The sequence below is a fragment of the Microcaecilia unicolor genome, chromosome 8 (genome assembly GCF_901765095.1).
Source record: "Microcaecilia unicolor chromosome 8, aMicUni1.1, whole genome shotgun sequence".
NCBI lineage: Eukaryota > Metazoa > Chordata > Amphibia > Gymnophiona > Siphonopidae > Microcaecilia > Microcaecilia unicolor.
This window is the reverse complement of record NC_044038.1, coordinates 58,578,910-58,592,544: the sequence shown is the minus strand read 5'-3', so window position 1 is coordinate 58,592,544 and position 13,635 is coordinate 58,578,910. Positions and strand designations below refer to the sequence as shown.

Genomic DNA, 13,635 nt, shown 5'->3' with positions numbered 1-13,635 from the left:
TGACCCGAGGACGGAGGTTTTGGCCTCTGAAAGCTAAATGTATTAGTCCAATAAAATGGTATTATTTTACTTTCTATATTTGTTTTATTTCTATTTGTTAATTTGTAAAGTGGTGATTGGTACTTGTTAGTTTTTTTTCAAATTTACATCTGCTGTCTTTATATTTTACACAGTACTAGGGGACAGTTTCTGTTTCTGTGGTGTTGCATTGTATGCAGAGTCTGGCATTAGGGGTTCAGTTTAATTTTTGTCTAAATAGAAAGTTTATGATTACTTATTCTATAATGGATTTGGGTGTATCTGTGTTTGTGAAAAAGACATGGCTTTCAGTTGGCATTGACTGTGCAGGATCTATGATCTGTACTATTCTGTCTGGTTTCGTTTTACAATAGGTGAATTGATGTTCTAGTGCTCACTGTAGTGTTTATGATGCTTTCCTTTTCCTTGTGTGACTGGTAGAAATGACTGCTTATGGTATGGTAGAATTGCTCTATAGGTCCTGAGTGTTTTGTATTCTCGGCATGCCTAGTACTGGATTTTTTTTTTGGGGGGGGGGGGGGTGTTAAAAAATGACTGGCCCCGGGTGTCAACTACCCTAGGTACGCCACTGTCCCACCGAACCAACATAAACAAAACCTGGACACCTGCAACACAACGAAACCAAAGACCAAAATGGACATCTTCAACGCTTCTTCTACCTTCTCTAAGTTCCCCCACTGAATTTACAATATATGAACCTTAATCTACCATAATATCACATTGCATTTGTTCATACCGGCACTGGCAAACGCCATAACGGTAAGCCACATTGCGCCTGCAAATAGGTGGGAAAATGTGGGATACAAATGTAACAAATAAATAAATATTCTAGTGTAAGCATTCACAAAGAGATAAGGGCTTTTTTTTTTTTTTAAATCGGTAGAGCAGAGGCCCATTCTGAAGCGCTGCTGTTTCACTCCCCCACCCCGGTAATTTCCTCTCAGAAACACTGCTGGGCTTCAGAATGTGCCTATGCCCATGAGGTGGGGTGGAGATGCTGGGCGGGGTGAGTGTAGGGAAGGGGAGGGGAGTGGAGATTAGATACTTGGCACTGGCAGCTGGGTAGCAGGGAGGTCACGGGGAGGGGAAGAGGAGATGCTAGCAACCTGGGGGCGTAGGGAGATAAAATGGAGACCCTGAACTGAGGTTGGGGGGGGGGGGGGGGAAGCTTGAGCCACTCCTGGGGAGGTGCATAGTGCAGGCAGCGCAACGACCCCCCCTCTCGTGCATATTTTGAAGTGCACCCCGCTAGGCTTGCAAAGGCTGCACTGTGCCTTAGGCATCCTCCAGAGTTCAGACATAGCAGCAGACAGTCACCAACATAGAGGGAGTGCTAAACCGAATATTGGGATATTCCTGTTATTCCAGCACCTCCAGAGCTGGCTGATACCAGTGGACACCGAGACCTATAGAAACATGAACCACTGAAGCCCAATAGGAAAGGTAGTGTCTTCTCTGCAGTGCAGTGCTACTCCGCCTACTAAAACAAAGTCGACGTTTTTGAGGTGGGGCGGGGCCTCGGATAGCCGGTCCCATCCCTTTTTTTGTGGAGACGTGCAAAAAACATGCGCAGTAATAGTCACGCGGAACCGGAAGTCTCTGTTGGTTTAGCCTAGGCCGTGAGTGACGTTTTCGTATTAGTGCGCATGCGTGGAGGACCAGACCACTACTGTACTCGTTTCATATTTCTCTTTTCCGGTAGTTTTGCGGCGGGAGTAAAAGCAAAAAGAGCAAAGAGAAAAGCCTTGACTCGTCTGTAGCAGCGAGATGAAACATATTGTCCATGATTTTGAAAAAGGGTGTAATATATATATGGCAATATTTTGTATTCTTGGTTTGAGCTAATATTTCTAGTCTCGCGAGAAAAGTGCCGGAGTGCAGGTATTCGCGCGCCGCGGTTCTTAATCTTTGCTTTACAGTTCGGGACAACGCAGCGGAAAGGGGCGGTGGAAAAGTTGGTCGGGCCGGGGCCCGAGAGGTTCAGACCGACGCTTATGATAAATCTAAACTCTTTAGACTGTGCATTTTTGGAAGCTGGGCTTTGTGTCTTGGCTCTGGTCTGGCTTTGTGTCTAGTATGTGGATAACACCCCTTCGCTAATGAGAGGGAGAATGGGCACCCAGGGAAGCCCTGTCAAGAGCTACGATTATCTGCTCAAGTTCTTGCTAGTTGGAGATAGCGATGTTGGAAAAGGAGAGATCCTGGAGAGCCTTCAGGACGGCGCATCTGAGTCCCCCTATGCTTACAGTAATGGTAAGAAAATGAAGGGGAAGGGGGGAAGTGGCAATCCTAAATACTTGTAAGGGTTAAAATTATCTTTAGGGAATAAGTGACTCGTCACGGGGATCGAGCTATGCCTGAACTCTGGGAATAGGGTTCAGATACACCATAAACTGTTTCTGTGCCGTGTCTGTGGAACGCTTTGTTGCCTGATGTTTCTTTTCTAAATGCTAGTATTTGATCCAGTCTAAGATTTGTTTTTTAATTGTGTGTGTTTTTGGGGGGGGGGGGGGTGGTTCTGGTTCTGTATGCTTTGTAGGTTCATACAATTATATTATCCTGATGACGTTCTAAAACGTGTGATGCTAGCAGGCTGTTAAAGTTTTCCGGGCTCCCTTTCTGTAACACAAAACAAATCTTTTCTGGCTCATAGCTGAGGGGCTGCATTGACGCAAGTGTACGTCCGACTCCTAACCTAAACTGTGCCTGGGGCAGAAACAGTTGGTGCTGTAGGGAGATGGTGGGGGACAGGGTTAGGGAATTTAGAGAACAAAGGGAAATGATGCAGATGCGCCTATAGGGTAAAGTAGGTTTTAAAATGTATTGGGTTTGACATTATTGGTGTTCTATTTTTATTTATTTTTTGTTTAGATTTCTAGCCCGTGCCTTTTCTTCGTAGCATAGGATCAGTTACATTATTAAAGGACTATAGCTATTTCTGTAATAATTTCAGTAAGTGTGGATATAATTATAGAACGTTTGTATGTCTCTGCTGTGAGGTTTTCAGCAATGCTATTCTAATACATGCAGCTAAAGACAAAGAAGGGAAAGGGAATGGAACTTGATATACCGCCTTTCTGTGTGTGTTTTTTGTTTGTTTTTTTACAACTACATTCAAAGCGGTTTACATAGTATATACAGGTACTTATTTGTACCTGGGACAGTGGAGGGTTAAGTGATTTGCCCAGAGTCACAAGGAGCTGCAGCGGGCATTGAACCTAGTTCCCCAAGATTGAAGTCTGCTGCACTAAGAGGTCACCAGGCAGATTCAGTGAGGAAGGGGGTGTGGTTGATATGTTGGAAGAGTGTTGAGAAGTCTGACGGTGAGAGAGCAGGATTGTGTAAGGTAATGGGGTGAAGAAGTCCCCTGTACTTGTTAAGTCCTTTTGTGCTGTCATATCACCCTCATTTCTTAGTTCTCCCTTTGCACTCTTGTGAATCATTTATATAATATATATTCAGATATCATCCTTTGTCTTTATCCTCTTATTGTCTTGACATCTTCATCTTTCTGTAATACAGAATTTCTGGTTTTAACTTCAAGTATTGCTACTAGAGCTTCATAGACATTTTATGTTTGTGACTCAGCATTTCAAGTATATGCATTTAACCTGCAAAATTGCATGTGTTTTCCTCTAACTGAATCCTTTTGAAATTAAAGGGCATATACTTCTGAATGTATTTACGGCAATGAGTGCTTGCAGTGTGGATGGTTCATATATGTTCTGAAAGCTTTGATTATACATAAAATAACAAAGGAAAAAAAACTATAGAATTATAAAACCCCACGCCACTGTGGAAAACCCCACATAGATCACCATCTCATATTTCTTGAAGTGAGCAATGGGGAAGAGGTCTTCTGAATTGGATTTGCTGTCTAGTTTTAAACAGACTGTTGTTGTTTTTTTATTTTTATTTTGTGGAACTATGCTGTTTTTGACAAAAAAAAATTCACTCGTGAAATCTGTTAAGCAGGGTCTATCGATCTATCCAAGACACACAAACAGAACAAATAAGAAATTAGAGGGCTTTATTTATTATGGGAATGGTTAAAACAACTTGGAATGCATTGAAAGAAAGATCAGTGGAAAAATATTGAAAGACCACTAATTTAGTACATTGGTCATATTGGTATTTAAAAAAACTGCACATGATTTTGTCATATTCAAGGGGAGTCAATGATTTGAGTCACTACTATTACTCTAATGTAACGATGTGAACTTAAGTACATGTACAAAGGGCATGTTTCAAACAGCCATGAGTGAGGAATCAGAAACGAGGAAACAAAATCTAATCCTGATAAATTAGGTCTTTATTGCTTAATGTAAACCAGTTGTTGAAAGGCTCGACACGTCTGTGTTTCGGCAGACGTGCCTTCGTCAAGAGCCTTATCTAACATAAATATTAATAAAATACAGAAACTAATGAAATACAAAATGAAACAATAAATGAATAGTTAAAACAAAACATAGATAACTGCTATTAATTAATAAAATCAAAACATAAGATTAAAATATAAATGAAAATTAAATAAAAAATGGTGCACGAATGACAAAACTAAATTAAAAAAAGTATAAAATGAAGCAGATGCTGTTAATTTAGAACAACTAAACTCTAAAGTGTGCACTGTAATACTAATGAACATACCTTAATAGCCACAGAAACAAAAGTATATAAATGAAGATTGGTATAGATAAAAGGTTCATTTTATAATTTTTTTTTAATTCATAGATGTGTACTGTAACATAGTAAACAAAATAACAATAATATATCATGTATTGCTATCCATGAGAAATATGAGATAAATCAAAAAGGGGGGAAAAGAGTGAAAGGCATGTGAATGCTTAAAAACAAAAGGGGGGAGGGAACATTATAATGTGCAATGTAATAAATGACTGTCAAAATAAAAAATAAAGAGAGAGACCATTAGCGAATAACACTAAATATAATATTATGCAGATGTATGTGGATAGTGAAGACCACCAGTGGTAACGTGTACAGAAAGACTAAAAAAACGTTAAAAAGAGGTAGTAGAGATAAATGGAATGATAGTGAACTATACTAAAAGTAATGACAAAAAAAACTTCTGAAGCAACGCAATCAGAACATAGCCTGCTATATTTACATAGCGAGAGCATAGGTGCTATTCCGCCACGCTTAACAATAAATCACAGAGCAACAAAAACAAAATGAACATGATAATCGCAGGTGTTTTTCCCCCTTCTTTTTAGCATTCACATGCTGATCACTCTCTCCACCACCCCCCCCCCCCCCCCCCCCCCCACACACACTTTTTGGTTTCTCATTTATTTTTCTTGGATAGGTTAGTATTGTAGGTCAGAGTTTAGTTGTTCTTGGGGCAAGAGCCCTTTATGTAATTACTACAGTAGATTCTCCAAGCACCAAACAATGAATGGAAAAGACTTGCAGCTTTCGCAGTGGTTCTCAACCATCCTGTTTAGAACTCCCCTGAGATCTGTAGCAAAACGTTTGGAGTCATAATGCAACTTGCAGTTTTGAACGGTTTTCTTTTTCCCTGCAGTTTTACATTAGGAATACAATAAAGTTAGTCTGTGCTTTCAGATGGTGCTGTAGATGGGCCTCTGATCATTTGCAACATGCAGGCTGACTTCTGTCTTCTACTGTTTTTCCTAACCTTGTTTAATCACCTTTGAACAATCAGGACTAGTTTTGGGTTCTCCTCTGGATGAGGGCGTCGGTATTTAGCATGTTTTTTTTTTTGTTACATTTGTACCCCGCGCTTTCCCACTCATGGCAGGCTCAATGCGGCTTACATGGGGCAATGGAGGGTTAAGTGACTTGCCCAGAGTCACAAGGAGCTGCCTGTGCCTGAAGTGGGAATCAAACTCAGTTCCTCAGTTCCCCAGGACCAAAGTCCACCACCCTAACCACTAGGCCACTCCTCAACTCTGTAGCTGGTGTGTTATAGATGGTAACTTAAGCAACTTATGTGGTAGTATCATTATATCCGCAAACCTCAGTACAGCTTCTTATGTGGTATGTTGTAACCATGGTCTTGTAATATTACAGACCAGTACTGCTCGTCTTCTGATGCGTTGTTTCATTGGCAGTAACACAAATCCAAAAGCCACTATCATAGTCTCTTGAAATTATGGCTAACTCCATTTTCTAGGCTGTTCTGCTTGTTTGCAAATCTTTTATGGTGTGAAAGATCCATATGATATTTATTCTGGGTTCAGGTACACTAGTTATTTCCCTGTCCCCAGAGAGCCTATAATCTAAGAGGCCCTTTTACTAAGCTGTGGTAAGTGCTATGGCACGCTTACCTCTGCTTAAAGTGGCATTCTGCAAGATGCACTTGGGTGTTCTGTGGTAACTTTCAAATCGGCACATGCTAACCACGTAAAAAAAAAATATTTTTTTTTTTGGAAAGGGTGTTCCTGCACTAATCAGTGTGACTTCATTGCCGTGCGCTAATTGGTTAGTGCAGGATTACCGCATAAGCTGTTGACACATAAAATAGATGTCGGTAAGTGCTCACATGGTAATTTTTTTTTAAATGGCTGCACACTAATAGAACTGTCTGTATCTCACTAATTGAAAGCCTAATGAGTCACTAAATATTGTCGACCTTATTAACAACGTGAAAAAATAGTAGTAATCAGTCAGCTGGGAGGGGATCCAAACTTCTGCACATGCAGCTTCAAAAAAAAAAAATGAATAGGAATCATGTGTTAAGTTATACACAGGAAAAAGGCAATATACTTCTCACACCTATGCCGAAGGACACCAAGAAAAACACCAGTGATACTTCGTACTACAGACCAGTGGCATCCATACCTTTAATGACAAAAATAATGGAAAGGATAGTGGCTAACTGACTACATTAACAAATTCTCCATATTACACGAATCACAGTGAGGCTTCAGACCTCATCACAGCTGATCACACTATTTGCTAACCTCAAAAAGGAAATTGTTTTTCAAAAAAACATTCCGCTACTGCAATTTGACATGTCAAGTGCTCTTGACATGGTCGACCATTGAAGAGTTATGCTAGCCCTTGCTCTCAGTAAAATACAGGCCAATGGCTCATAATAAGAGCTAGGCTTCTTAAAATCAGAATCATCTCTGATACAAAAGAGAGCTAGTTTGTAAAAATCAGAGATCACCTTTGACACAGTTACATTTCACTGTGGCAAGTGCTGAACTGGCAAGGGTGGGGGCAATCTACTCTATAAACAATCCTGAGATTGGCACCTGCAAGACGTCATAAGCAAGGGTTGCTATGGTTACGTAGAGATAGTGCTGGGTCAGCTGCACCCCAGGTGAGAACATCCAAAGGGGGGGCTACAGGAAGGTTTGGGAACATGTGAAGTCATTCTGATCAACTGATAAGGACTAGGAGCCCTGTTGAGACAGCTGGGGTCCATTGAAATGAATAGGGCCAAAATTGTATATAAGCAGCAGTTTGAGGAGTATTAGTTCAGACGAGACGAGAAGAAGAAGGAGATGAGAGGAGAAGACGAACAGAGAAGGGAGACTCCAGAAGGCTAGAGAGAGAGGACGTGCCATGATATGCGGTTCCATTATGTGAATGCTTAACCTACCTGTATTACCATTGGTAAGATTGTAATAAACTATCTTATTATATCTACTACATACTGGGTTCCTTTCTAATTACAAGAGTCCATACTGCCTGATGGTGTAGGCCTGTCATGAGCAGATTCAAGGTTGGGAAAGCTAGATATTTGGAGGGCATATGTAACTTTGCCCAGAGAGAGATGAGACGGGCCACTGCTTCCGCTGCTTGATTAGCAAAGGCAGATTCAGAGAAAATAAACACCATCAAATCCTAAAAAGAATTCTTGATGAAATTGGAATTGTAGGAAAGGTGCTCTGAAGCTTCTTAACTTCAGGGATCCTATCAAGTGAAGTCAAATTCCTCACTCTCCCCTTGATGGAAAATGGAATGTGGGGTCCCCCACGGCTTACCACTCTCACCAAAGCTATTTATTTGATGATGGCCCCTCTTGCCAGAACACTATCCAAACAAGGTTTCAACGCTGATGATGAATCAATCTTTCTCCGAGGACAAGCAGGCTACATATGGGTGACGTCCACGGCAGCCCCAGGTCCGGAAAATCTTCCTAGCAACAAAGGTTGCTAAAGCCTTTGAGCGCGCGGGTGCGCGGCCATCTTCCCGCTCGAGTCCCGCTTCAATCTTCTTTTTTCCGCGGTCAAGAGCGGCTGTTTACAGCGGTTCTGTTGCCCCAGAAAAGAAGAGCCTTCAATTTAGCCGGCTTTTCGCCGATTTTCTGCTTCATTTTTGTGCTCGCGTTCGAGCTGTTTTGTTTTTTCTCTTAAAAAAAAAAGTTTCCTTATTTTTTTCCTTAGTTTATCCCTCAAGTAAGTTTCCTTTCGTCGTTGTGTGCGGCCATTTTGGCTGCCCGTACGGGTTTTCTTCCCTTTTCGTGCCCCTCCTTTGGCACCATCACGAATTTTGATTTCGCCGCCGCTATTTTTCCATTGATGACATCGAGGCTCGCCAGCAGCTTCAAGAAGTGCACTCCGTGCAACCAGGCAATGTCAGGCACCGTGTTATGATTGGGGTCTGAACCCCTCTCAAACTTACCTCTTTCCTGGGGGTCAGCTTCTTAGCTGGCTTCTGTTTCTTTTCTCTGTCCTTTCTGAGCTGGCTCTGTCTCTCTGTGCTGGCAGCTTCCAGCAGCAAGGCTCTAATTGTCTCTTCACTGCAGCTGTGGGTGTAGTCTGAGTTGCTCTAACTCTCTTTGGGTGTACTGGCTTTAAGTGTTTCACGGTTTTGCATTGGTGTGGGTTGGGCCTCTCTGGGTCAGTGTGCTTTTGCCTAGGTCTAGGGAGTGTGACATCATCAGGGAGGGCCTTGATAAGGAAGTGGGTTCTTTCCTTCAGGGCCTTTGCAACAGTTGTGTTTGCTTTAGGTAGGGTGGTGCAGTGTGCACTTCTGACATTGTGTCTAGTTTCCCTGCTTGCTTTTGCTAAGGTCCAGGTTAGTGTTAGTGCAGTGTGCACTGGTGTCTATGTGTTTAGCTTTCCTGCTTTTCCCTTTGGTTCCCCTGCTTTTCCCTCTTGGTTTTGGAAGCATTGCTATGTGTAGGGCTTTGGAAGCTCTGTTGCTGATAGAAGTACTTCAGGGTTTGGTGTTGTTAGGAACACTGCAGAGTTTGCTGTTAGAAGTACTTCTGGTGTTTGTGCAATTAGGAGCATTGCAGTCTTTGCTGTTGGTGTTTGGTGATTTAGAATCACTTTTGGCTTTAGTGTTAGCTTCCCTGTTTTTTCCTTGTGGCTCCCCTGTCTTCCCTTTTAGTGCTAGGAGCTCTTCTGGTTGCTTGCCAGAGTAGTGCTTAGGAAGCACCTTGTTAGTTGTATCTAGCTTGCTAGAGCAGTGCTTAGGTAGCTGGTTTAGTTTGGTGTTTAGCTTATTAGTGTAAAGCTCTGCTTGTAGCTTGGTGCTTAGTAGCACCTGTGTTAGCTTTGTATTTAGTACCCTGCTCTGTTAGTTTAGGGCTTAGGAAGTCCCTTTCTTGAGCAGGGCTTAGGAGCTCCTGTTTAGTATAGGGCTTAGGAAGTCCTTTTGTCAGTTTCTGTTAGGAACACTCCTGCTGGTTTAGGGCTTGGGAGCAAGTAGATCAGTTTAGGTTTAGGAGCACTTCTGTTTCCAGTCCTGGTCCCTATGTCATCCGGTATCCAGTAAGTCCTGTCGGCTACTCGAACCCAGGAGCTCAACTTCTGGGGGGCTTAGTAGCTAAGTGCAGGTGAAGCTGTGTGGACCAGTCCAGTGTGCTCCAGTCCCATGTTCCAGTCCTGTGTCCTCCAGTCCGGGGGACCAGTCCAGGGTGTTCCAGTCTAGTGTGCTCCAGTCCAGTGTGTTCCAGTCTGGTGTGCTCCAGTCCCGTGTTCCAGTCCTGTGTCCTCAAGTCCGGGGGACCAGTCCAGGGTGTTCCAGTCTAGTGTGCTCCAGTCCAGTGTGTTCCGGTCCGGTGTGTGTTCCAGTCCTGTGTCCTCCAGTCTGGGGGATTCCAGTCCATGTGTTCCGGTTCGCTGGGCAGTGCCTGCAGTCCCTGCCGGTGTGCTTACCCAGTGTTGGTTGGTGGGTTTTGCCTGCTGCTGTCGCTCCTCGTCAGCAGCCCAAGGGCTCACGTTTGCACCAGAGCCCGGCCCCGCGGGCTCTGAACCTGAGAACCTGACACACCGACTCTCTAGCGTGGTGTATCCAGTGCCTTGGGCCCGACCATTGCCCAGACGCATGTAAGTTGTGTCTTAGCCTTAAAAAGCGGACATAAGCGTTGAGGCAAGCTAAACGGGAACGCCTGTTTGGAGCTTTGCCCGGTACGTCGACAGCGGTACCGAGGTCGGCGGTGTTGGTGTCGGCACCGGAGAATGCATCGACCTCAAAATGAATGTGCACAAAATCATGACCAGGATAGGAGACAGCATAAACATAATGAAATCATGGGCAGCATTGTTCAAGCTTAAATTGAGCAAGGAAAAAGGGTCATGGGCACATCCCTCCCAATAACTGACAATTTAAAAATCTTAAGAGTCACCATAGACTAGAGCATATCCTTCGATAAGCAAATCTGAAACACTATGAAGAAAATGTTCCAAAACATGTGGAAACTGAAATGCTTAAACTGCTTCCCAAGAAATGTATTCCGCTTACTAGTCCAGTCCTCAGTCCTCTCCCACTGACTAATGGAGTTTTGAGAACAATTTTAAAAGAAAATGCAAACAACACAAAATACAGCTGCAAGACTAATATTCGGAATAAATTTATTCAAAAGTGCTGCTCCAAAACCTATATTGGTTACCCATTAAATCACATATATCCTTCAAGATGTGTTTTCTGGCCTATAGAATAATTTTTGACCTTGTACCAGAATACATGACACACATAATAGAACTACCTATATGCAACGCTTTCAAGGGTGCAGGAAGCTACCTCATCTTACACTTCCCCAGATTCTAAGGCCTGAAATACAAATCTTTGTACTCAACCAGCTTCACATACATATATTTGGAATACAATACCAAAAACCCTAAAATCACAAATGACTAAATATTCCAAAAACACCTGAAAACTCACTTTTTCAGAAGAGTTTTTCTTTGATGAACCCACATAGTCAACCTGAACTCCAACCAACTCACCATGATGCTAGATCACTAACAGAAATTAATTAAGGCTCTCTTCTATTCCAAACAGCATTGTAACAAGTCTAACAGAAGTAATCTGTAAGCGACATTGAACCAAACAACCTGAAAATGTGGGGTAGAAATAATAAAAATATGTCATGCTTAAACCTGTACTAAGTAAAGGAAGTAATCTTCTATTCAATTAGGAATTTTATTTTTATTTATTCATTGTCAATAAGCTTAATAGCTGACCTAAATGGAAAACATCAAAGCAGCCATAAATTATATGCAAGAACGTAAAAACAAAACAATCAGAACGTGCACCTTCCTCACTTATATCATTGAATATAGTTGACAAAAGATACCATTGTGTGCAAAAAAATTAAGCTGTTACCTAACATTTGTATGTTTGTCACTCTGTGAATCACACTGACTCTTTTCTGATTAATAGTGCTACATTCACTTGCTGGTTTACCACCCAAAATTGGCCTAAGGGAATTTGCAGAGAATAGAGGAGAAACAGATTTTGGTGTTGGCCATAAGTCTGGGCAGCAAAAACGTGCAGTAATGAGGGCTATCATATCCTTAAGTGAAATTGTGTATATTGTGCCCGTAATACATTTGCCATTGAGAAAATACTGATAGTGCACACTAAAGTTAAATATAGTGCCTAAGTAATATATCATAACTGAAGCTGAAATAATGCCCAGGAGATACCCATGGTATGTAGTAAGCACAAAAGTATGCAAAGAATAAATATCACACACTGAAGCAAACTGGCACTCCCTGAGGGCAAACAGCACCTGTGGGAATGAGCCATACACATTGAGTGAGTGTTTGTGTGTGTGAGAAAAAGTTGTTGGAGCGTATGAGAGAATGAGGCAGTTTGTGACAGATAGTGAAGAACTATGAGAGAGTGACTGGGAGGGAAAGTGTGAGGAGGCTGGGGCATGAAGATCTGGCTCATAGCATAGTCGTATATCTGTAATGCGTGTTCTCTGTGGACAGCTCAGTTCTATAGCCACACATGTAGTGACAACACTGGGATGTGCCTGAGTTGATCTAGCTTCCAAAAGCTCTGAAATGAAGTTTTCTGATCCTGTGCAGGCAGAGTCACTCTCTCACCTTTTGACAGTTGCCTTCAGTCCTTCCCTTAGCTAGCTTCAACAGTGGGAGGAAGGACAGGTTTTTGTGGCTGCAGGACTCTCCTGTCCACAGAGAACAGGTATTCATCTGTGTTTTGTCCATGAACAGCAAAGATCTCTACATCCACATGTGATGATTACAGAGGGAAAAAAAATACACAACTTGGTCCTTTTAATTTGGAGTCCCTGTGTTCAGTCTGGTGTTAGAGGTCTATTCAAACATCATGATGTTATGCGTTGAAGCACCACCAGACAAAAAGCACTATCTGATTCTTCTTGGTCAAGCAAACATCCTCCATTGATGACACACACAGCTGTGCTCTTAACATCACTGCAGCTATTAGTTAAAGCTGTTATTTATGTATTATTATTATTATTATTGTTTAAGAAGTTCTATGCTTGCCTGATGATAGCGAAAAGAATGCAGTTCAATATTTAGGTCAAAAAATATATTTTTTTTCCTGTAGCTTATTGATTCTCCTTTGGTCAAATGAGAGAAATAGTTGCAAGAGCTTGTTCACTGAATTAGTTCCTTGCAAGTAAATCTGTATTCTCCGAGGACAAGCAGTCTTATAATTCTCACAAGTGGGTGATGCCAATCCATGTCACCTGGTCCGGCATTTAGCATAGCTAAATGAGAGCTTTGTCGAGCGTGAGATGCACTCCACCGCACATGTGCAAGTGTCTTCCCGCCCGCCGCGAGAACGTGGTCTCAGTTCTTTTTTTGCACGAGGAAAAGGTGTTTTCTTATCTCCTCATGTCGCTTGGTCTTGGAGAGCTATTTTTGTGCCTTTCGGCTATTTTTTTTTTGTTTTTTTGCCTGATTTTTTATTTTTATTTTTTCCGTCAGTAGGGCGCTTTTAAGCCTTTAGTTCGGCCGGGAACTTTCCCTTGCCTTTTTGCCATACCTTGCCCCTTTTTCAGGCACCATTGCCACGTCATTTAATTTAGCTGATAGTTTTTCCTACCGTGTCCATGAAGATTCCCAGTGGCTTCAAGAGCTGTACCCAGTGCAATCAAATCCTCTGGGAAAGACATTCTTGGTGTTTGCAGTGTCTTGGGCCCAACCACAGCCCTACTAACTGTGTTCTTTGTCTTTGCATGAAGAAGAGGACCCAGGTTTCCAGAGAGGCTCAACAAGAGAGGATTTTTGGAGCCAAGTGCAGTTCCTCAATGTCGGTATCGAGGTTGGAGGCGTCTACATTGACGTCAAGCATCGGGTGCATCGGTAAGCATGGCTGCTACAAGACCCTCAGGTACTGGAAGCAGTGAAGCATCAAGTGGGTCTCCACCTG

At 42.4% G+C, this 13,635-nt stretch overlaps 1 protein-coding gene across 1 annotated transcript in view; it reads left to right on the top strand.

Annotated features, from left to right (window-relative positions):
• The first annotated feature begins 1,711 nt into the window (after nt 1-1,711).
• Nucleotides 1,712-13,635, top strand: part of RAB40C (RAB40C, member RAS oncogene family) — a 169,323-nt gene continuing 157,399 nt past the window's right edge. Inside the window, exon 1 of the mRNA XM_030211314.1 lies at nt 1,712-2,292. Coding sequence (XP_030067174.1) covers nt 2,139-2,292 — 154 coding nt within the window. The 5' untranslated portion in view covers nt 1,712-2,138. The remainder of the gene's footprint in view (nt 2,293-13,635) is intronic.